This window comes from Nyctereutes procyonoides, unplaced genomic scaffold, assembly GCF_905146905.1.
Source record: "Nyctereutes procyonoides isolate TBG_1078 unplaced genomic scaffold, NYPRO_anot_genome, whole genome shotgun sequence".
Taxonomy (NCBI): domain Eukaryota; kingdom Metazoa; phylum Chordata; class Mammalia; order Carnivora; family Canidae; genus Nyctereutes; species Nyctereutes procyonoides.
In genome coordinates, this window is record NW_026575051.1 from 7,976,939 (window position 1) to 8,001,588 (window position 24,650).

The following is a 24,650-nucleotide window of genomic DNA, read 5'->3' on the forward strand; positions in this document are numbered from 1 at the left end:
GGGTCTGAGAAAGCTAATCCTCTGGAGATGGGATAAGGAGGGAGGGAAAGATGTTAAATTGTTAAAAAAAAATAGAATAAATGAATGAATGAAAGGAATCAGACCTTGGATCCACCCAGACACTTACTTACAAGATGAGTAGACAGATCTTCCCAATGTCCAACATACAAGCTCCCCGCAGCTGCAGGCCGCTTCCACAGAAGAACCAGGGCATGGCGCCCAGTATCATTCATCACTCCCAGAGACAGAACCAGGAAGGGTTTGTGAACACTGAGCATTCACTCTGCTGGCTCTCGGATCTCCAGTCAGGTGAGAAGGAGGCAATTATAACCCAGGGTACGGCGTCCCGAGATGAGAGGTACCATCAGGAAAAAATCAGAGGCTTTGGGCCCCCGGGAGAGGTTCAGTAACCTGCCACCCAAATGCCTCTGGGCCCAGAAGGTCACCTCTGTCCCTGGATACTCTCCTATGCCCAACCCAGACTCGGGTGAAGATTTCAGGCCAGGTATTAGGAGGTGCCTGCAGGCAGCACTAGTCCCCTGCTGCTGGAAGGCAGGACAGGCCAAGGAAGGAAGCTGCAGGAGGCTGGGGCTCCTTCATGCTGGGAACTCTGAGAGCCTCGTACACACCTCTGAGGTGTCCCATCCCAGGGGCAGGAGCTGGCGGAGTTGTCCATCCACGTCTGTCCAGCCATGCTTGAGAGCTGCTCCTACGGGTGCCTAGCCTGCCCTGGCCCGACACAAAGATCTCCTCCTGGTCAGAGAAAGCCCGCTGGCAGGATGGAAGCGGTCTTTTCGGGGCTGAGGAGGGGACTTCAGTAGCATCTGCTTATCATAGCAGGGTTGATCACGATTGTAATTGTCATAGAAATGGCTCCAATAATTATTTGTTTAATGTCTTCTCATGCCCAGGACAGGATCTTCCTGAGGGTAGAGGCAGCATTGCCACCTTCTCCCTGGGACCTGGTTCAGTGTCTGGCACATAGCAAAGTATTCAATAGGTAATTATCAAAGAACTGTAATTCGGAGGCTGATTAATTCATGGCAAACGCCCAGCTCTGTCTGAATACCTTCCCTAGCGTCCTCCCCAGCCCCCAGCCCTGGTACAGCAGAGCCTGCAAGTTGTTTCTCGGTATTGGAATCGATTATCCATCTATCCATCTATATCCATCTATATATCTACACCGGATTTTGTCTTCTCCTAGAGTAATATAAACCCCAATATTGAATCTTGCCAGTGACTGCCTGGGACAAAGGGAACTTTCCCCAGCCTTCTTTACAGCGAGCGAGGAGTGCCCATGCATTCAGAGCCTCAGATCAATGGGTGTGGAACTGATCGCTGCCACTTTGAGGATGTGTCCTTAACCCATGGAGGCGCACTCCTCCCCTTCCCTTCCCTCCTTCCTGCTGGCTGGAATTTGGATATCACAGTGGCGGCTGGGGCAGTATCCTTGGATCACTTGGTGGAAGGCCTGGGCCATAAGAATGGTGGAGGCTAGAAGAACAAGGGAAACCCTAATGGTCAGGCAGTCACTGCTCCAGCCAGAAGCTGAATCTCTGATCTTGTTTTATAGGAGAGCCCTTGGTTACCCCATTGTTATGTGGGTTTTTCTGTCAGAGGCAGCTGAACAAGCTAATAAGCCTAAGTGGCACATGAAAGGTAACTGCAGACCGCCTTCTGGGCAAGGGAGGGAACACCAGAGTCCCAGGTAGTGGAGGTAGAGCTTCCTGGAGAGGGGGGGGTCCCTCCTGCTGGACGGGAGCCCCGGCCTCCTCGCACTGGCTGGCTCCTCCCACCTCCCACCACCTCCCCTCCCCCGCTACCCCCCACCCTCCAGTCCTTCCAATTTCCCTCAGGGCTTTGAGAAGTTTTGTTCTGTCCCGGAGAGCAGTTAATCTCACAGACCCTCTTTCCCTTTGGAAGGATCCAGACATGCCCTACGGAGGGTCCAGGACTGCGTGCTGCCGCCAGCCCCTGCCCACAGGGACCTCGAAGTTCTCTTGAGGCTGGGGTAATCCCCTCTTCCCACCTCTACTCCTTAAGGGCCCCGGGGAGGCAAAGTCCGTGCACCCAGCGCCGTCCGCCGCAGCTGGCTCTAAGGAGGGAATCGGGGGTCGCCTGTGCACCTCCCGGCCCGCAGCCCCCGCCCGCGCTGTTTGGGGGCGGGCGGCGGGTACCAAGGCAGGTAAAATCCGGAGTCCCCGGCGGGGGACAGAGATACGGGAGGCGCAGGGAGCCGCGAGGGCCCGCGCTGGCAGAGGCGCGCGTCCTAGGAGCCAGGGAGTCGGAACAGGGGCCACGCGGCCGCGGGGGTGTGTGCGGGCGGGGGCGGGCGGGGGCCGGGGCCGGGGCCGCTCTGGACGCCCCCCAGGGCCCCGTTGATCCTTTGGTCCCAGGCGCGCCGCTCCGCCGGCCCCCGCCTGGCTCTCCCGCGGCGGCCTTCTGCAGCGAGCTCGGGGAGGAGCCGAGGACTTGGAGCGGGGCGACCCCACTTTGCGGGACCCCGCCGGCCCCTCCCGCGGGCGGGGCGGCCCCGCGCCGGCTCCTCCCCCGCCGCCGGCCGCCCGGGATCAGTCGCGGCGCGCGGTTCCGCAGGTGGCAGCGATGGCCCGGCCCTGAGCGCCCGCCATGGCCCGCGCCCCCGGCCCGCTGTGCCTGGCGCTGCTGCTGCTCGGGGCGCTGCGCGCGGCCGGCCCCCGCCCCCAGGTGAGCCCCGCCACCCCGGGGAGGCGGGAGGCGGGAGGCGGGAGGCGGGAGGCGGGAGGCGGGGGCCGGGACTTGGGCGAAACTCCGCGGCCCGGGCGGGGCGGGAGTGGGGCGCCCGGAGCGGGGCTGGGGCTGGGGCGCCCGGAGCGGGGCTGGGGCTGGGGCTGGGGCTGGGGCTGGGGCGCGCTGTCCCGGCCCCGCCCCGCCCCGCCCCGGCCGCCGGCGCCCCGGGCCACTTTCCCAACTCCCGCTCCCCGCCGCCTCGTGCCCGCGGCCCCGGGGCGCCCCTTCCCCGCCCTCGCCTCCCCCACGGCGCCGCGGCTCGCCCCTTCCCCGCCCGAGACCCCGAGAAGGCCCCGGGAGGACGGAGAGGGCCGGGGTGCGGACACCCCGCTCCATCCCCCCGTCCCCAGCCACCCCCCCACCCGCCCCAGCACAGCCTTTGACTCATAGCCCCGGGGACCCTGCGGTGGCAGCTTGTCGTCCTTCTTCCTGACCTCCCAGATGGAACTCGAGTGCCCCCCCCCGCCCCTGCGGCACACACGTAAGAGGCTCTCGGATCCTCTGGAAGCAGCCAGGCCCCCCACACACACCGGTCCGACCCCCCATTCCGCCTCACCTGGCTGACAACCCAGAAGGCATACTGGGACTCAGAGACGCCCGGTGCGCCCCGGATGCCTGTGGCCCGCGGACCACGGATGGACCCCGCAGCCCCTCCGCGCAGCCCTCCCTGCCCTGCGGGCCTTTCCTGGCTCCGCGATCCTGGCCTGGGGGCTGTAGCCCGCCTGCCGCTGCCCGGGGAGTTGTCGGACGATGTGGTGAGATGCTAGAGCAGGAGAGGAGGCTTGGGTGGCCCGGCCGGTGTCAAGGAAACCATCTCTTCCTCCCGTTCCTACCCCAGACCTAAAGAACTGAGAGCTTTGGGGAGTGGACCCGGACAGGCCTTAGAATGTGTCCCAGCACAGATGAGGGGGCTGGATGAGGGGCCATTGCCTAGCCGAAGGCTGACACCAGCCTGATTGAGAATCCAGATATGGACAGATGTGCCAGCCCATTTTTCAGCACCCCCCCCTTCCCCCTATTCTTTTCTGGACTCCTTCCCTCCCTGTTTCTGTCCCCCAGCTAAGATACCGACCCTAGCCACGGGAGACACTCCCACTTCCCAGGCACCTTCCCCCAGTCCCTCAGCCAGGTCTTGACTTCCCTGGTGTACTTGGCATCATTCAGGAGCCAGGACTGCAGGCACATTAGCACGACCGCCTCTCCGGCTCACCTTTACTGCCTCCGGGCTGGGACTGGGGAGGAAGGCCCTGCTGCTGGCTCCCATGCTGCTCCAGGCCCCGTTTGCAGACCTGGTATGGATTAAGGGATGAGGAGAGGTTCTGGAGGCTGCTTGTCTTGTCCCCCAAAGTCCCTTTTCCCGGAGGAATCTGGCTCCTTGAACCTGCCCTTACTTCTGATCCCTTCACCCCTCAGCCCTGGGCCAGTGCAAAAGCTGACGATCCTGGTGCCCTAGCAGGCCTGGGAGGGCAGAGAAGGGCAGAGGAGCCAGATGAGAGGGTGGAGCTTTCAGGGGATGCTCTCCTTGGGGGAACTGAGCATCCCAGGCCACCACAGAGATCTGAGCAACGGGGCTGAGGTGACACTGCAGTCCTTGTGACACAACCCTGTGCCCACATAGAAGACTTTAAAAATGGGTTCCTGTTCATGAGATCAGCAAGACTAGAGTTACTCCCTCCATGTCACCGACAGGGGACAAAGGCTCAGAAAAGGAGAGTTTCTGGACAGGATGACCCTGTCATTCAGGAACAGAGAACGGGGTGAGAAGTTGGGTGGCTGTCTAACACCTGCTTCCAGGTGGGAAGGACCCAGAGTGAGCTGCCCACTGTCAGGTCTGGCTGGGCTGGCAGCCGCTTCCTCACAGGCAGGGGGATGGCCAAATTGACCTCTAAAGAAGGGGGCCTAGGACACTCCTTCACTGTTGCTGAAAGGACCACCCCCTGCCCCTACTCCTTACCTCCTCGGGACCCCTGTGAGGGAACTGGTCTAGGAGGAGACAGGCAAACCTTTGATACCCCAAATTAGAACCAGCCAAACCTGGGCTCAGATCTCCGGCCTGCTATTAGCTGGTGATCTTGGGTAGGACAACAACCATCCCGAACCTTGGTATCCTCGTCTGTAAGCAGGAATCACAAGCTCTGGCCCAGAAAGTTATGAAAAAGATTGAGACACCGGACCCCTGAAATGGCACGTGGGGGAACTGACTCGTTTGTCCTCCAGAATCTGGAAACTTTCTTCAGGGCAGAGTAAGGTGTGGAGAGGGGCTGTCGGAAGCCTGATCCTCTGCACTCTAGTGGAGGGTGGAGGGAGTCTGGGGAGCACGGCGGTCATCATGGACTTTGTTCTGAGCTGGGCTCCCTCCCGGACACGGATCCCAGGTAGGGGCCGGGCCAGGAGCCACCAAGAAACCACATCCTGCCCTCCGATTCTTTGCTCTGAGGAAACACAGGCCCTTCCTTAGCTGTAGCCTGGCCCTAGGCAGATTCCTCTGAGTGAGTGTGTGTGTGAGATAGACACAGAGATAGAGCACAGAAACAGAAACACGGAAAGAGAGGGAGCAAGGGGAGGAGGGTGTGGGTTTCATGAGCCCCTCTCTGCCTATTTGTATGTGATCCTGTGTGTGGCAGTCTGCTGCCATACGAGTCACCGTGTGTGAAACATCTCAGCATGGAATTGTGTGTCTGACAGTGTGCATGTGTTTGCAACCCCATGTGTGATACTGTGTCCATGAGAAGGTCTGTGTGTGTGTGTGTGTGTGTGTGTGAGAGAGAGAGAGAGAGAGAGAGATTGTTGTGTAAATGGGTGTCTGCCCATATGTGGGCAAGAGCGTGCTTATGACAGTGTGTGACTGTTCCTCTGTGTGCATGTGTGTGACACTGTGAGTTGAGGATATGCCAGTTAAGGAGTCTGTGTGTGTGTGTGCATGTGTTTGTGCTGGGGGCAGTGTCTCAGCATGTGAGTGAGCCCCAGACAGCCTGTGTCCCTGGGGAGGGGGGAGAGACTCTCGCGTCTCAGTATATAAGCAGGTAGGTGCTCAGTGGTGTGTGTGGTAATGTGTGTGACAGCATCTGTGAGGGTTCCTGTGCATAGGACACCGGGTGTCAGTTTTGCCTGCCCTCTGCTCACATATCTGGAGCCCATAAGGACAAAATAATGAGGTCAAAGGCCAGGAGCTTGGCAGCCCCACCCTTCCTGGGCGCAGGGGCCAGGGTGATGGTTTGGGCACTGGGAGGCAGGCGAGGAGGAAGGAGGTGGGGGCCTGGGGAGAGATGGGGGCCACGTCAGTTGGGAGGTCCCAGAGCTGTCCTCGTTGCAATCTTTCTCCTGTGGAGTCCTCTCCCAGTTTTCCTGTCTCGGTGGCCCAGAGAGGCCAGGGTCTCATTCCTCCTTCCCTCAATCAAAAAAGGTTCCCCGAAAAGGGAAAAAAACTTGTTCACCCTGAGAAATACAACTGTAGGAGAAATTTTTCAGGTGAGCAGCCAGTCTTTGGAGATGGAGTGCCTTCCCAGGGCTGGAAAGCCCGTCACCCACTTGGCAGGATGAGCACTGGGTGTTACACTATATGTTGGCAAATCAAACTTCAATAATAAAAAAAAAAAGAACCCCCCCCCCCCCCGAGCAGCCGCTCCATCTCCATCCTTCCCTGTCTGCTCTTCCTTCCAATGCTGCCCACTTGTACGGGGCTTGATAATTCATAAAGATGTTCACCCACTTTAGGTTGCTGGGTCTGTATGGCAACTCTTTGAGACAAGTAGTGTGCCCATTTTACAGATGAGGAAACTGAGGCCCCAAAGGATTAAAGGGCATCCAACCAATCCCACATTAGTAGCCAGAACTGGGATTTAAAAACCCAGGACTTGTGGGTCCCTGTCCAGTGCTCTCTCCAGCACACCACTCCCTCCTGACATGCTCTTTCTCACCTCCTGCTTCCTCCTGCAACTCCTGAATCTGAGAGATGCCCCTCCTTAGGATAACCTCCACCTGGGCATTGTCTCCATTTTACCCCCGCAGCCCCTTCAGAGAGGTCTCACAAAGCCCGGCAAGGCCCGATTCTCGAAACTTCCAACCTGCCCTTGCCCTGACCCTTAGCCCCCACCGCTAACCTCTTCTCTGGGCCAACTCTGCTGCCCTGTGAGGGGCAGGAGCATCCACCGCTGCGTCCTTCCCATCACAAACACCCGCAACTCCACCCCATCAGTCTTGAAGCAGGGACTCAAGCCATAGGAGGATGAAATGGGGCTGGGGGCTGGGGGACAGGCCCCTCCTCACAGTTCTCTGCCCACAGACAGGGAATCCTGACTATCCCCACGTGGGCTTGCTGCTGGCCACTGCCACACTCGAAGCAGAATGATTGGCCCTTGGCCTAAAAATATGTTCGTTTCTTCCTGGGGGTTTTTGATCCTGGAAGTGAGGGAAGAGTAGCACCTAGTCTCCTCAGGAAGCCAGGCTGCCCTGTGCACCTGGTCCTCTCCCTTCTCCCGTAAGCGCAGAAGTCCTGAGAAGGGCTGCATTGACTGCACATTTTCCATGTGCCAGGGGCCCTTCTAAGCACTAACTCACTTAATGCTCACAGCAATCCCGAGGTAGGGGAGAGGTAGAGACTATTCTGATTCCCACTTTGCACATGCGTAAACTGAGGCAAGAAGTTAAAACTCTTGCACAAGGTAACGAAGTTAATTTATGGGGAAGCCAGGGTCAGGCCTGGATCTGAGCCCAAAGCCAAGGCTGTTCACCCTCCACTGTGTTAGTCTGTTCACCTGAGAAATTGGGTCCTGCTTACTGGTGGTCACCAGCCTTGTCCCAGACCAGAGCCTCGTGTCCATCCCAGTCCTGGCCACTGCTCTCTCCTTGGTCCAGAAATTCAACCAGAACACCAGTACGTGGCTTTTCTCTGCAGGCAGGAGTGTCACCATCCCCACTTCTGCATCCTTGTCCCTGCTGGGCTGTCTTGCCGCAATGCCAACCCTCCACTCTTGCTAGCCCAGTTTCATCCCCAACTCACAGGCCCCAGAGTCCCCCAGGGCTGAGTCTACACTGAGCCTGGCCCCAACCACCCCCTGAGCACTTTCACCTCTGCTTTCTCTGTTTTGTCCTGCCAACCCCTTGACCCCACTGACCTCCAATCAGCCTGGGGACTTTCTCAGGCCAGGCCTCTGTCTTTCTGCTCTCTGTTCCCCACCTCCCTCATCCTCACTACTTCCCAGAGTCTGGCGCACACTGTGGCTCCCATAAACACCAGGTGAGGGAGAAGCAAGGGTCCCCGTAGTTCGTGCTGCTTGTGTGTGTGAGTTGAGGGGTGGGGATGGTGCAGTGAGAAGTTGGTGGAGACCTTGAGCTGGGGCTGGAAGAAGACAAAGGACCCCTATTGTCCGGAAGCTCTCTATCTCAGGGGAGAAATATTCCTTGCCCTCAGGGAGCCCCAGTCTGAGGGGAGACACAGTCCTGCCCCCAGGGACTTCTAGTCTGAAGATAGTTTTTTTTTTTTTAAGATTTTATTTATTTATTTTATTTGAGGGAGAAAGAGAGCGGGGGGGGGGGGCAGAGGGAGAGGGAGAAGCAGCGCCCTCCCTGCTGAGCAGGGAGCCCAACAAGGGGCTCGATTCCAGGACCCCAGGGTCATGACCTGAGCAGAAGGCAGACACTCCATTGTGCCACCCAGGCGCCCTGAAGATAGTTTTCTATCAGCAGCTCTGTTCAGAGCAGGTGACAGGACTGCCTCTGCCTTGAACCTCCCTGGCGTGTTCGCGGCCAGGTTGGCCATCACAGTGCTGTCCTTAGCCTTTAACCTCACACCTATGCACGCCCCGAGACTTCTGGTTTCCACAGGCTTCCTTTCCCCCACTCCCTGCCACAGACACACCTTCTGCCCTAGTTCCCAGCTGTGACCGTGACCTTCTTCCTTCCTGCTTTCCTTCTAGAAAGAGAGATGAAGATTTCTCCCTTGCCTTTCTGCTTTCTGTCCTTTTACCCGCAGCTGCTGCATGGGGGGGGGGGGGGAGGGAGGTGTTGGGGTGTTGAGGGCGGGTATAGAAGGAAGAGGGCTATGGTGGGAAGTGGGGTTGATCCACCAGGACTGACTCCAGTGAAAAATTCTGTTGACCCTTCACTTGTAGCTAAAATCAAGACACTGCCTTCACTACTGTTGTATTTTATTCCTTGTTCTTGTATTTGTTTGGTTTTTAAACAAATCACTTGAACTTTGCCCCCAGAAGAGCTCCTTCAGGTGGCACCACCTGGGCCTCAGCACACTAGCTCAGAGAGCAGAGTGAGAGCGGAGCATGGCTGGGGCTCAATCAAGTTTGTTCCCTTCCAGAGGCTTCCTATGTGGGCAGAGATGAGCACATGACAACCTGTGTCTTTATGGGAGGTGTCTTATAAACCATGACTCAGCTGAAACCAGGGCAGGATGACCCAAAACCAGATCCAGCATGTGCTCATGGCACCAAGTCAAGGGTGCAAGCTTCTAAAAATAAGCTATTTTAATTTCAGCACACATGTAGATTTTTGTGATTTCAAAACTTGAAATTCTGTTTTGAATTATGTATAGGCCCTAAATTTTGTACAAGGGGCTCCCTGGTCATTGTAGCATCTCCAGCCTCCAAATGAGGAGTATTTATAATCTTATGCCTGTTCAGGAAAAAAATGCAAAGAAAAAAAGAAACACGTCCCAAGACAGAATCAAAAGTGAACAAAAATGTTCAGAAGGGACGTTTCTCACACGGGTGGGTCTGTTTAGGTCTCTATGCTAAAAAGCCTGTTGTGTTTACCTTATCTAAAAGTGGAGGTTCATATCCGCTTACTCACAGATAACGGGAGTCATCCCATTGCAAGCTGATCTCCCTATTCTGGAACTTTTCTGACCCCATGTCCTCAGGAATTCTTCAGTTGACAGAAGCTGGACCGAACGTTTGATCTCTACTGTTCTCTTAGAACGGGACAGTGGGGGATCCTTTTGGCCTCCCAGAAAACGACTGCATGTTCCAGGAGAGATGCTAATGATGTAGCCTTACCAGGCTCCGCGGCATTGAATCCCACCACACCACATGCCTCGCGTACTTCATCACCGTCATTGCTCCGGGCGACTCAGAGTCCTAGCCTTAGCCCTCTCTGCTCCTTGGGACGCTGCGTAACGTCGGCTGAGTCTCTCTCCCACCCTGGGCCTACATGTCCGCTTAGAGAATGGTCGAAAGTGCAGGAACCTTGCAGGCAGGCTGACTGGACCCCGGGAAAGGAATCTGTGGCAATAGTGAAGCCTTGAGCCCACAGGAACTCTGCCTCCTAGGTGAGGCCAGAGGAGACCATGAATGAGACACACACCCTTCCCCTCTCACCCACTCACTGCCCAAAACGCATCATTTCAGTAGACATTTGTTGGCCACTTATTACGCATCAAGCTACGCACCTGCCTACGGGAGGCATAAAGATGTCAAAACATCCCCCAGGAGCCCCTGTGTGGTAGCGACACAATAACTTGCTGAAGCAAGTGAAGCAATAACTCGCTCTGCCCCTCTCTCAGAGATAGCCAATGCCTGGTGGAGTTTGGGGCTCTAAGGTCCCCTGGAGATGAAGAAACCAAGCCTGTGGCAGCAGGAGGTAAAAGAGAGGTTGGCTGGACCCAGGAGCACTCCATTTCTCCCTATCCCCCCCGACAGGGTGCCACTGTGTCCCTCTCCGAGACAGTGCAGAAATGGCGAGAATACCGACACCAGTGCCAGCGCTTCCTGACTGAGACTCCACCTCCAGCCACAGGTGAGTCCAGGTGGGGCCCTCACCCAACCAATTCCCTGGAGACTTTGAAGCCCCACCTCCACCCCAACCGCATCCCCACCCCAAGCCATGCTTGGGCCTCCCTTACCTCTCCAGGATGCCTCTAGCTTGGGGTGCCATGTTATTCCCTCCCACTTCCAGCTTGAGCCTCTTAGGAGCAGTGACCTGGCCTTGCCATCCTCTGCCTTCCTTCGCACTTCCTGGCCTGTGCCGGGGCTGGAGGCCCAAGCAGCATATTTATAGAATAAATGTTTCAGAGGAGTTTACAGGCTGGTGTAAAGAGCAGAGACTGGAGGCAGGTAGGCCTAGGTTCCAATCCAGACCCCGCAGTCATAGCACAGTGGCCACAGGGAGGTTATCTTCTCCTCATGAGCTACCATTTCCCCCTCGTCTGCAATGGATCCTTGAAGGATAGGCCTGTAGGGATTGTTTATTGAGCTCAGGTATCCACGTAACACACATCGTTTGTCCCCAAAAGGCCCTGTGGGCTCAGGATTGACCCCATTTTACGGGTGAGAGAATAGACATTAAATAACTTGCTCGAAGCTCCACTGCTGCTAAGTGCCTGGGTCCCCTTACCCGGTACCTGCTGGCTGGGGGAAGTGCGTGGCAGATGGTAAGGGCTCAGCAGAGCTTAGCAGGGCATGGGGGTCTCCCCTGCCAGCCTCTGTGGTGGGAGCGGAGGGGAGATGCCAGTACCAGTCCAGGCAGGGACTCAGAGACTCTTCCTCCTGCACCCAGGCCTGTTTTGCAATCGGACCTTCGATGAGTATGCCTGCTGGCCGGACGGGCTGCCGGGCTCCTTTGTGAATGTCAGCTGCCCCTGGTACCTGCCCTGGGCCAGCAGTGGTAAGTCCTCGCCATTTCCCCGTGTCCAGAGGCTGGGGGTGGGGGCGGAGTCAGAGCAGGGTGCACTCTGCTGCCTTTCTGCCCAGACCCAGCCCTCCTCTTCCCCCACCCAGAGGGTCTTTAGGCCTCCTAATGGGTGCCTGACTTTCCCCAGGAGAGGGAGTGAAGAGTATCAGGTATAACATAGGCTAGGGCCTGTGCTGGCAGATGAGGAGAGTGCTGGAGTGTGGGTTTTTTTTTTTCTTAAGATTATTTATTTATTTATTTACTTATTTATTTATTCATGAGAGAGAGAGAGAGAGAGAGAGAGAGAGAGAGGCAGAGACACAGGCAGAGGGAGAAGCAGGCTCCATGCAGGGAGCCTGACGTGGGACTTGGTCCCGGGTCTCCAGGATCACTCCCTGGGCTGAAGGTGGTGCTAAATCGCTGAGCTACCCGGGCTGCCCTGGAGTGTGGGGTTTGACTTCAGCCCCTTCCATCCAGTAAAGGGGCCAGGTAGGAACAGATCTGAGGGTTGGGGTATTACCTAGAAGCACCATTGCTCTGGGCGTGTGTATATGTGCGTGTATGTTTATGTGTAGGTGCCCCCTACCTCGTACGGCTACCTGCCACCTCCTGACTAGCGAGGTTCACTGGTCAGATGAACACAGATGGCATGAGTGATCAGGGCATTGGTAGGGTTGTCTGTCCCCAGTGGGTTTCCTCTCTAGCTCACTCCTGCCTGTAGGGGACACTCTGCCCTGGAAAAGATGTGTCTGGGCAGGTGTGAGAGTCTTTGGAAGGCAGGGACCTACAGAGGCTGCAGGGCAGAGTAGCTCTGACTGGAGGAGTAGCTCATGCACCCCCACTGCTACCCATCTGTCCCAGGCACCAGAGAGTTTAACAGGAGACAAGCACCCTTGCCTCAAGGAGCTCACAGTTTCAGTAATGGGAGAAAAGACACTCTCATAATAATAATAATAGCAGCTAGTGTTTACTGCCTGTGTCCCAAGTCTTGCCCTAAGAGCAGGGTATTTGTTTACTCTTTACAACTATCCCCTCGTTATGCTTGTACAGATGAGGAAATTGAGGTCCCAGAAAGCTTAAGCCCCTTGCTCCAGATGATGTGGTAAATGGCAGAGCCAGGATTTGAACCCAGACTGCACTCTTAACCACTGTGCCTTGAAGGGGCCTTTAAGCAGAACCTGGCCCCGAAGCAAGCCTGAGAATGAGGTATGGGAAGGCAGCAGTCTTCCTGGAGGAGGTGGCCCCTGAGTGGAACAATGCCTGGCAAGGCCTGGCATTGACTTCCCCTAGAACGAAGGACTAAAGTCAGATGAAGCCCAAGCAGGGGTGCTAAGGAGGCTCCCAGTACACCTCCCTCACTCCAGGGTGTGCCAGGAGAGCCTGGGCTTGGAGAGAGGCACACACCTGGTAAGAAGCAGCATGGATCCGTGGCCCCTCACACAGCACTTCTGGGGCCTGTTGTTAGCACTTTACACACCTACACTCACCCCTCACAAGAACGCCATGAGTAAGTACTCTGATCATGCTCTCATTTCACAGAGGAGGAAACTGAGTCACGGAGATGCTAAGTGCCTTTTCCAAGCTCACAAGCTAGCGAGTAGCAGACCCAGGAATCAGTTCCGGAGTCTGGTTTAGAGTGTGTTTAATTGCTCCATGAGGCTCCCTTGAGTGTGCAGGTACACACCTGTGTGTGCATGTGGGTATGTTCCTGTGGGGGGGCTCTGGGCATGCAGACAGGTGAGTGGCCTGGGCCTCTGCAGGCTGGGCACATTCCAAGGGAGGGCAGTGAGCTGCCTGCCCTCTCCCTACCAATGAAAAAGTTGAATCCTACAATCTGATGGCTCTGCTTGCCAATGCTCTGAGCGACTTTGTGAACTTCAGCAGATTCCCAGACCCCTTTGTGCCTCAGCTTGTTCATCTAGGATACGGGATAAAGCCAGGTGACGAGGGTATTGGGAGGATTGCAGGTCCTTGAGAAATGGTTGCTGTTCATCTTTTTCACCCACCCTATTTATCGGGCTCACCGCCCCAAATCCACAGACTTCCCTTGCCTCCCGGAGGTTTGGGACCGGCTGCTCCGCCAGCCTGGGTCGGGCCTCTAGACCCCAGGGAGCCAGGCCCAGGACAGGGCCCATCACTCAGCACTTAGCTGCCCCCAGCTCTGCCTGCCACTTGCAGCTCCATCCATCACGTTTAATTTTATTTGAGCAGGAAATAGGTCCTGGTGGTGCCCGTTTATGAGCGAACACAGTTTTATTGCTTTCTCCATGAAGATATTGGCTGCCGCACAGTCCCCCTGCCAGCCTCCACCCCCTCCCCTGACTCACCAAGCTAATTCACTCCCTTTTCTGACACTCCCAATCACGGAGCCTGCCTTTCTTTCTCCTGTCCTGAGTTACGGACCTGCAGAGAAACCCACCGTGGGCTCCCACAGCATAATTGCTGTTTCTGGCTTGTCCTGGTAGTCCCTTCAGCAGAGGGTGGCACCAGGGGCCTCCCTAACACCCACTAGGGCATGTGGAGGCAGGAAGGGGGCAGTAACTGGAGTTTTTTTGGGCTGGTCAAGGGAAGAGCCTATGGAGAATCTTTACAGTGTGAGTTAAGGGTGGAGTGAAGGACCAGGGTGCCGTAGGCAGGGTCCTGCAGAAACACACTCAGCTGGGAATTGGAAGAGACTTTACTGGAGGGGCCACTTACAGAGGTGGGGCAGGGCTAAGGGGCCACTGAGGTGTGTAAAGCACCAAGTACTCTTAAGGGGGGAGCTTTAGCATCCTAGACTGGAGTGGAGCAGACACAGGGCTACGGGGCTCCCCTGACAACCTGGAGGTCATGGTGATGGAGAGGCCACCCAGTAGGGCTGTGGCCACAGAGGGGCCCTCCTACCTTTTGCTTGTGTCTCAGGAGTGTGTGAGTGTGCGTTGGGGAGAAGGGGTGACCCCTCATCACAGGGCTGAAAAGGTTGGCTCAGAGGCCCAGGAAGCCCCAAAGGAAGGTCAGAGCCACCTCTTTTGCCTGGGGTATGATATCAGGAAGGCTTCCAGAGAGAGGTGACATCAGCACCAGGCCTGAGAGAACAGAGAGATGGAGAAGAGGAAAGGAGGGCCCTCCAGGAGGGGAGGACAGCCAGGCAACTCCTTGGAGTTGGGGCCAGGCCTCAGGCCTCAGAGCCACACAACATCCCAGGGATGGGACGCCAGCCAAACCCTTGACTTCCGAGCCCTCTAATTCAGAATTCGGGACTCCAGAGGGCAGAAGCAGATGAGTCAAGGAAGGAACGTGTTCAAGGTGATGCCTGGCGTCAATGAGACTTTGTAAACCAGAAGGCTTGAGTGGCTGCCGAGAGCCTATCGCTGCCCAAGGGCCATCCAGCAGCCTCATTTACCCACAAACAGCTGATCTGCTCCTTACAAATCATTCCGGTCTCATTAGCTGCACCCCCTCCTGATCTGTACCTGCTTGTTGGTTTAGTTCTCATTATAGGAGAGTCGTAAAATGCTTTTAAAATGGCCTATAACTCACAATTCTCAGAAACTCTGACAGGTGCTTCCCTCGAGTCTCGTCAAGCCCACGAGCTTTCCCAGCGGGCCGGTGTTGCCCCAAGGAGACCGGGTCCAGAGCTTGGCCCTGGCGCAGTTGCGGCTGACGGGGTGCTGTCCTGCTCCAGCCCTAGCCTCCACGAGGGAGCACCTTCTGGAGAAATTGGGGGGGGGGGGCAGCAGCAGGGCTTTCGATGTAACGGTGTCTTGAAGGCCTCCTGTGCTCCAGGCATTTCCCGTGCTTTACCTCCTCATCCTCACACCACAGACCTGGGATGCCATCGCGGTTCCCATCTTACAGATGAGGAAACGGAGCCAGGGAGGTCCGCCCGAGGTCCCATAGCTGGCTGGGGGCAGAGCCAGGATTTGAACGGGGGCCTCCGTAGTTCAGAACCTGAGTCCTTCTCCTGGGCCGTGATGGACGCGCTGCCCCTGCCCCCCGGCACCCCATCCCGCCCCAAGCTGGTGCCTTCGGTCCCAGCCCTGCCTTTGACCCTCATTCCACCACCTTGCGGGGAGCCTGGGACTACCCTCTCCGAATCTTAGCTGCCCGGGCGTCCGCTGGGCGCAGTAGCCCCGGCCGGCCGCCGCTGTTGCCAGGGTGCAGAAGCTAATGGATTCATGAGCAGCTCTCCACAGCCCCGAGAGCCTGCATCCACGTGGAAGGGCGGCTGTTAGCTTGATTACAGACGCCGCTGCAGTTTCCGGGAGGGGAAGTGTTTAATTGGGGGTTTTATTTCCAGCACCAGGGTCCGGCTTAATGAAATATCCCTGGGCCTCCTGGCATGCGGCCGGCTGCCTCCTGGTGTTGACAAGACCAGAGCCAAGCCTCTGGCTGTGATTTACCAGCGGCTCCTGGGCCAGATAAAGCTGAGCTGATAAGCAGGGCTGGGCCCGGACCCACCCCACCTCCAGCCAAGATGGGCATCTGGGGACCACGGGCCTGGCCAAGAATGAGCCCTGGCTTTTAATACTGGCCGCTAATGAAGGATAATTGACAGACACACCCTCATGGGCTCCCTGAGCTTCTCGGGGACACAGTGATCCCTTGACCCTGTGCCAGTAACAACACATCTGTGCATGTATCCCCTCCCCATCTCCCCAGCTGGCTCCAGACAGAGGGCCCAGGAATGGGGCAGGCTGCTGGGATCCGCACTGGCCACAGGATCTGCTGGGAGGACGTGGGGAATATCAGCAAACCCAAGCCCAGAAGAAGGGCACAGGTGAAATGCACGTGGCCGCTGCTGAGGGTTAGCAGTGAGCTTGGCTGCTAACTTGCGACCTCTGAAGGCAAAGAGCTGAGGGTCTAAATCCGGACTCTGCTACTTCCCCACTGGATGGTCTTGGGCAAGTCGCCTGGCCATTCCGAGGCTTAGTTTCTTCACCCATAAAGTGGGGTTAACTGCACCTACCTTGTAACGTGGTTGTGATGTCCAAAGGTGCCAGGCACGCACAGGTGTGTAGTATGTACTGTGAGTGTAGCTTGCAGGGAAGGCGTAGAAGATGTGTGTAGGGGAAGAATAGCAACTGTGGGTGCTCCTGTGCTAGGTGGTATTATTAGGGTATCCCTGGGGTCACACTGCTGTGGGCTGAGGCCTGGGTGAGTGGGCAGTTGGGTGGTTTGTGTCCCATTGCCATGTCCTCTCCCTTCTCCTGGTCCCTCTGCCTCCTCCTTCCTCCTCCCTTGCTGTCATCATAGGGGGCTGCCAATGAGGGCTCTGGCCTGAGTCTCCCTCCCTCTGGGGTCAGCCCAGATCCCCATCACTGCCACTTAAGACCAGCTTGGTCTCATTTAACATGACTCAACCCCTGCAGCAGATGAGAGAGGCACTGGGGGCCCAAAGGAGCCCTTCCAGTTGCTCAATCAGACCACATGCCTCCCCTTCTCTGCCTTTGTCTTGGCCTGATTTTGTTCATAAACGCATTTGAGGGGCATTGGGACTTGGCTCTTCTCACAGCTGGAAGTCCCACCATTAGATTTTCAGGTTTGTGTTTCTCTTCCAGGTAAAGTCTCTTAGAATACAGGTTCTTCTAGAAGCAGTGATGCTGCAAGGCGATTTACCCTAAAGTATTACCAGATACTTCTGTCTCCTGATGGGGGCCTTGGTTCAGGGCTTGTTTATGAAAGAGAAGGGGGAGAAAGGAGAAGAGTGAATAGGAGGCTGCTCCGAGTGATGGGGGCCCGGGGGTAAGGAAGGATGAGGGTCTGACACACACCAACAGTGGGCAGATTGGGTGTTTGGGAACTGTCAGACCCCTGGGCTAGATGGCTGTGTCCCAGCTGGGTGGGCCCTTCCGGGGCAGGCCTTGGGGGTTGGAGTGCTCCCTTCATGCTCCGCTCATGCTCCCATCATGCTCCCATCATGCACACATGTTGATGAGCCTCTCCCCATACCCTGGACTTACTGCAACCTCTCCACCTGGAAACTTCTGGCCAGGGCCTGTGATGCTTCTCCATGCTCCCTCTCTCCCTCCCACTGCACCTTCATCCCATAGCTGGTCCTTAAAATCTTTTAGTCCTTTAGAATTTCTGAATCTTTTCAATTGTGTCCTGGCTCCAGTTTTCCTCCTTGGTCTCCCTGTTCTAACTAACCCTTACCCTGTTCTTGACCCTGGTTTCCTGGCCCTGGGGTCAGACTTACATTCTCCTCCAGAGAGGTAATGAGGCGTTTCCTCCCAGGCACAAGTAAGCCCCTCCGTCCCTCTCATGAGCTCACAGTGAACCAGGGACCCCAAGCCCCCCACCTCCCCGGGTAGGGGGACAGTGGGGCATGGTGCCTTAACGTGAAGGGGCACGGGAAACATCCTACCCTTGGTGCTGTTGGGCCTGTGTTTGATCTCTCTTAGTTTGATTTTTTTTTTAAGATTTTATTTATTTATTCATGAGAGAGAGAGAGAGCGAGACAGAGACACAAGCAGAGAGAGAAGCAGGGAGCCCGATACAGGACTCGACCCTGGGACGGCGGGATCATGCCCTGGACCGAAGGCAGGCATCCAACTGCTGAGCCACCCAGGCGTCCCTCTTAGTTTGCATTTATGCTATTACTTTCTGAGGACCGTTTCTCCTGTGAGTCCGCATTACCTGAAGCTGGGAACTGTGCTTCTGCCTTCAGACTGGGTGCTTTCTGAGGACACGGGCTAGACCTCTCCCTCCTCTCAGACTGGAAGGTCTCCAAGAGCAGTCTCTATCCCCTAACATCTGAGTGGGGCTATTTGAAGGGAGGACTGGATCTTCCCCCTTTGGAAGGAGGGTCTCCAAGGACTGTGCCTCTATCATTGACATTGTATTCTCTTTAATCAGGCCATCCTTGAGGATAAGATGGTGTCATTTCCATCAGATTAGGACTTCCTAAAGGCAGGACTATGTCTCCTCCCTCAGACTGGGGCTCCCTGAGGACAGGGCTGTGTCTCTTCCTTCCTCTCAGGAGCTGTGGGCCCATTTGTCCAGGGTCTCTTCTGTCTGTGGAGTGTTGGAGGGAGGTAGAGGCTGAGTCCTGAAAATCAGAAATTGCAACGTGTGTCTGTGGAGCTGTCAGGTGGTCAGCACCAGACCTGTCAGTACTGTGACTTGAGGTTGGAGGCAGGACATGGAAATGGGTTAGAGTTGTCTCATCTCAAAAATGTAGTTTCATCAAACTGCATCCCAGGGTGGCCAAGAGGAAAGGCTGAAGGGGGAGCTGGGGTGGCCCTTAGTGACTGCCTGTCCTGTCCTGGGCCAAATGGGCAAATGTCAACGGAGGAGGGCCTGCGTGCGTATGTGCACATGTGCATGTGTGTGTGTAAGAGGTGTTGCTGACTCCAGAAGGTCAATTCCTCTCAGGGGTGACTCTCAGGATGGGGAGGAACGAGGGGCAGGAGGCACTGAGCCAAGGCTCAGCTCCTGTGTCTCTCTGCCCCAGTGCTGCAGGGCCATGTGTACCGATTCTGCACGGCTGAGGGCCTGTGGCTGCGCCAGCACAACTCCAGCTTGCCCTGGAGGAACCTGTCCGAGTGCGAGGAGTCCAAGCGAGGGGAGAGAGTGAGTTGAAGATGGGGGCTCTGCATCAGCGAGGGGTGGCAAGGTCCCAGCCTCGCTGGAGCAGGGACCCTGGGCACCCGGTGGGCCAGTCTGCAGCCATCTGTGGGTTTTGCACACCATGCCTGCGGGGCAGAGATGACCTGTGTTCACCCCACTGGTCTCGGGATAAGGCCCTAGAAGTCCAAGGTCCATGGCCACAGGTCATTTCCTTTCTTAGTTCTGGGGTTCCCAGTGCATCCTGTTTTGGGGCCCTGCTTCTGTCCCTGTCCTGTGGGAAAGACAGACATGGGAGAGGAGGGTGTGGCCTGCCTCATGGGCACTGTGTCCCCCATGTGCACACAGAGCTCCCCAGAGGAGCAGCTCCTGTCCTTTTCCATCATCTACACGGTGGGCTATACACTCTCCTTCTCTGCTCTGGTCATCGCCTCGGCCATCCTCCTGAGCTTCAGGTAAGAAGCATGGGGGCCCGGAGGGGCCATGTCATCCCAACCCTCGCTCTGTCCCGGGTAGATGAGGGAGCACCAAACTGAAGTCACAGAGCAGCAGCTTCTTCTTGAGACATCTCTAGAGAATCTGTCCCCTCCCTGCATATGAGGCTGAAAACACAGGGGAGGACACTGTGTACTTGGCCTGAGCTCTGAAAAAGCAGGCATAGAATATTGCAGAAAAGAAAAAGCAAACACCACACGAGGAATGCACGAGGCACGCTTCCCCAGCCATGATAGCGGGTGGTAGGATTCGGGGAAATCCTCTCCAGTGAGCATGCAAAGCTTAAATCATCAGGAATTCAGTACAATTTTGGATAAGATCTCAAGGGTTTAGAGACTCTTCTCTTTGGAGCTTATGAGCCCCTTGGAAAAGGTCTTCCTTAAATCTAACCTTCCAGAGAACCATGTTCTTCTCACTCCTTCCACACTTGGTGGGGGTGGGCTGGGTAGGGCAGGCTCGGTTCAAGGTCAGGAGGGATTCTGAGTGCAGGGACCTCAGGCTACCAGCCAGCAGAAGTAGGACAGGCCTCCTTCCTCCTGCTGCCCCCATGCCACCTGGCACAGGGAGTGCTGGGCGCACAGTCAGTGCTCGATAAACGCACTCGCTCAGTGAGTATTCTCCCCCTGTGTTATGAAGTAGTTCAGAGATCTGAAAACACAGCGGCTGATCCTGGTCACTGGTGCACTCAATACCCAGCCTAAGAGCTAATGCCTACCACACAATCAGCACAGTCACGCGGCCCTGGGGGGACTCCCAACCAGAGGGAACCCCCAAAGAGGCTACTTATAATCCCCATACGTCTCTGTACTTTTGCCACTGTAATACCTATAAAAATATGTAGGGATCCCTGGGTGGCGCAGCGGTTTGGCACCTGCCTTTGGCCCAGGGCGCGATCCTGGAGACCCGGGATTGAATCCCACGTCGGGCTCCCGGTGCATGGAGCCTGCTTCTCCCTCTGCCTGTGTCTCTGCCTCTCTCTCTCTCTCTCTGTGACTATCATAAATAAATAAATAAAAATTAAAAAAAAAAAGAAAATATTTAAAAAATACGTAGCGGCAAGTTTTGCATATTTTTTTAAAAGATTTTATTTATAAGAGAGAGAGAGAGAGAGGCGAAGACATAAGCAGAGGGAGAAGCAGGCTCCCTGCAGGGAACCTGATGCGATGCAGGACTTGATCCCATGACTCTAGGATCACGCCCAGGGCTGAAGGCAGGCGCTAAACTGCTGAGCCACCCAGGGATCCCCGTACTTTTAATGGCATGTTGTACATATTCTTTCGCAGTGATATTTTTGGCCTGGTATGTTCTTGTGAGATTCATTCATGTTGATACAGGTAGTTCTGTTTCATTTATTTTCACTGTCACTCCAGACTCTGATGTATATAACATGTTACAATTTATTTGTTGTCACTTTAATGGGTATTGGAGGTTTTTCCTTTTTTTTTTTTCCTTCTCTGATTTACAAAGCTTGCTATAAGGAACATTCTTACTTATGACCCCCCTGTGCATTTCTCCAGGGGCACATACCTCTGAGTAGAATTGCCTGGTCTGAATCCCACGTGCTTTTGTTAATTTATTAGGTGAATTTGCTCTCCAAAGTGGTCATACCAGTTTGCCCCCTTGCCAGTAATAAATGAGGGCTCCCTTTGCTTAACATCCTCACCAATATTTAGTATTTTCACCTCATTGTTCCTAATCTGAAGCATGTGAAATATCTTGTGATTTTAATTTGCATATCCTGGATTCTTAGGGAGATCAAACATTTGTGTATATTTCATTTTGTGAATCACTTATTCATATCCTTTGCTTTTTTATTGGCTTGTTTGGCTGCTTCTTTATTATTTTGGCCTTTTTTTTTTTTTTTGACTTTCATTATATATTCTCAATCCTAATCCAGGGTATACCCTCCCTTGATCTGCAATTTATTTTTTCACTCTCTTTTTTTTTAAAAAAAGATTTTATTTATTTATTTATTCATGAGAGACACAGAGAGAGAAGCAGAGACATAGGCAGAGGGAGAAGCAGGCTCCATGCAGGGAGCCTGATGCAGGACTCGATCCCAGGACCCCGGGATCACAACCTGAGCCTAAGGCAGACGTTCAACCACTGAGCCACCCAAGCGCCCCTATTTTTTCCCTTTCTTGATAGCGACTTTTATGCATTGAAGTCCCCATTTCTACTGATAAAATTTATCAATAAATGTTATTGATAAAGATTAATTTTGCCAATTAGTAAAAAAATATCAATTTTTTTCCAAAGACCAAATTCCTTTATGGTCTTGTTTGAGAAGTCTTTCCTCACCCTGGGGTCATAAATTTTGCACCTCCCTTTTGTTTCTTTAATCCATTACTTACTTAATTAATTAATTAATTAATTAATTAATTTTTGTCTATGGTGAAATTAAGAGATTTAATTAATTTTTTTCATATATATATAGTTAATTGGTTCAGTACCACTTGTGATAGCTCATCCTCTCCCCTTTGGGTTTACAGTGCTTACTGTGCCATGCAGCAAGAGTTATCTTTGCCTGGGTTGGTTTTTGTCATCTGTATTCTTGCCCTTTTTCCTATTTATCTATCTGATTGTCAATACCACAGGGCTTTAAATACTATAAATTCATTGAAAACTTCAGTTCGCTTATAGTGAAGACTCCTGCTCTATGGCTCTTTAGGAGTGTCTGGACAATTTATTCTTGGTTCTTGGTTCTTTATATGTTTTGAGAGTTCCAGGAAAACAAAAAATCAATCCTGTTGGAATTTTTGGCATGGTCTTACTGAATTTATCAATTACTCTGGCGAGAACTGACACCTTCAAAATAGTCTTTCTATCCATGAAAGTATGATTTTAAGTCTTTTCTAACAATTTTCAGCAAGTTTTATTATATTCTTTGTAGAGCTCTTGCCCCTCTTCTGTTAGCTTTTTTCTATGTAGCCAACTAAAAAACTACAAGTGAATTTTTAAAATTCACTTTTTAATGGTTTGTTGCTGATATACATAAACGCACATCAGCAAACTTGCTGGATGAACTCTCCAATCAGTTCTGATAATTTGGGTGTAGATTATCTTGGATTCTCTGCGAAGATACTCTACCATCTACAAATAATGACAGTTTTGTTCCTTTATTTCCAATTCTTACACATTTTTTTTCCCTTGCTCTCTTACAGTGGTCAGGATCTGTACTACGATGTTGAATGGATGTGATGATAGCTTTGTAAGGCGAGGCAATCCTTATTTTCTTGGGTTTGGAGGAAATGCTTATAAAATTTCTCAGTGGAGAATGATGTTTGCTCCCAGTTTGGGTAGATAGCACGTATCAGGTTAAGAAATGCCCTTGCATTTGCAGGTTGGCTGTGCGTTTTTACCTGAAAGGATATTGAAATTGTGTCTTATATTTTCTGAATTCCTACCATGTGCTCAGCCCTCATCTGCCCCTGTAAGGCAACCTTGAGGCATGTGAGAGGTAGGTCCTTTCCTCAAGAAGTGAAGCAAAGTCTCCATTGGGAAAAGTCCTCACACATAAACCACTGGCTTACACGTGACTCTATAGAAAAGCCGATGCTGTAGAGAGGAGGGTAGTGTGGATGGCAGGTGGTAATGACCACACACCTGAAGCCTTCATGGAGATGCAGGACTTACACTGGACCCAAAGAATTTTCAGGTTCACGAGGAAGAAGGGCATGATCAGAGGAAGAAAAGACAGGAGCACCATCCCAGACGCAGAAGCATGCCTGAGGTGTTACGTTAGCTTGAGAACTGAGGCTTGTGAGGCAGGCCTTTTGGCCATCTTGCCAGGAAGGAGCCGTGCTTTCTCCCACAGACACCTGCACTGCACCCGGAACTACATCCACCTGAACCTGTTTGCGTCCTTCATCCTCCGAGCGCTGTCCGTCTTCATCAGGGACGCGGTCCTCAAGTGGATGTACAGCACGGCCCCCCAGCAGCACCAGTGGGATGGGCTCCTCTCCTACCAGGTGTGTGGTGTGTCCAGGAAGGACCTGGGGAGGGATGCCCAAGTGAAGGCCAGCTCCCCCCCAGCCTCACCTGCGTCTGGCACAACGGAAGGGAAGAGCTGCCTATGCCTGGTCCGTAGGGTCCCCCAGTCTAAGGAGGTGGACGCTCTCCCTGCCCCTAACGAGTTCCGTCTGACACAGGGAGTGCTCTTTGGAAACGGACCCAGGCCTGACTCCCTGCTCTGCGAGCTGCAGAGTTTGGGGCAAGTCACCTAACTTCTCTGAACCTTGGTTTTCTCCCCCGTGTGGGGCTAATATTAGTTTCCTCCACCCCCGACAGTGATGCAGTGAGCTGAAGCACTGGCCCTGGTTAGCCTTAGCCCTCTCAGCCTGCATTCAGGGGGGTAGGGGCACGGCCGGGGCGGGTGGGGACGGGTGGGGGAGTCAAGAGAGGCAGGAGGCAGAGCTGTTGCCCCCTGGGGACCCTTCCTCTGCCCCCAGGATTCTCTGGGCTGCCGCCTGGTGTTCCTGCTCATGCAGTACTGCGTGGCAGCCAATTACTACTGGCTCCTGGTGGAGGGCATGTACCTGTACACGCTGCTGGCCTTCTCTGTCTTCTGTGAGCAGCGCATGTTCCAGCTCTATCTGAGCGTAGGCTGGGGTAAGGCCCACCGTCATTCGTCTTACGTGCCCCCCATCCCATCCTATGGCACGGGAGGTGGGAGACCCTGACCTCTCCTGGAACCACCACCTGCAGCCTGCACCCCCTCCCCGGGAAGCCAGCTTGGTACTCAGAACAGGCTGCTGGGCTAAGGGGGCAGGGCCCACTGGGTAATTCTTCCCCCCTCCTCCCCCACACCCTGGCCCAGGACTCACTGCAGGGGGCGCTGCAGGTTACCCTCCCCTCTCTGCAGAACCCTACCCACTTTATGGAAGCAGAGGCCTCCATCCTACCTGGCCAGATGCACCGCACACCCCAGTGGTGGCCATGGCACTGCTCCTCCAGTACCTCTACTCCTAAGACCCTTGGGGATGGAGCCTCATGACCAATCCTTGGTCCCCAGGCCCTGAGGGAAATGGAGAGTTCTGGGCCTCAGGGTAAGGGTCGGGGTGAGTGCCGAGGGGCTGTGGCTCTGTCCTCGGATCAGTGATGAAGAGGAGGACCCAGAGGAGGCTGGCAGGGCGGGGCTGGCCAGCCAGAGGCCCACTGAGGAAAGGGTGGACCGCGGATGTGCCTGGAGCCCAGCTGGAAATGTTCTAGCCAAAAAA

The 24,650-nt window shown here is 54.7% G+C and overlaps 1 protein-coding gene across 1 annotated transcript in view; it reads left to right on the forward strand.

Annotated features, from left to right (window-relative positions):
• Positions 1-2,628: 2,628 nt before the first annotated feature.
• Positions 2,629-24,650, forward strand: part of GLP1R (glucagon like peptide 1 receptor) — a 33,052-nt gene continuing 11,030 nt past the window's right edge. Inside the window, exons 1-7 of the mRNA XM_055330599.1 lie at positions 2,629-2,706; positions 10,419-10,515; positions 11,275-11,382; positions 18,824-18,942; positions 19,285-19,391; positions 23,249-23,402; positions 23,883-24,042. Coding sequence (XP_055186574.1) covers positions 2,629-2,706; positions 10,419-10,515; positions 11,275-11,382; positions 18,824-18,942; positions 19,285-19,391; positions 23,249-23,402; positions 23,883-24,042 — 823 coding nt within the window. The remainder of the gene's footprint in view (positions 2,707-10,418; positions 10,516-11,274; positions 11,383-18,823; positions 18,943-19,284; positions 19,392-23,248; positions 23,403-23,882; positions 24,043-24,650) is intronic.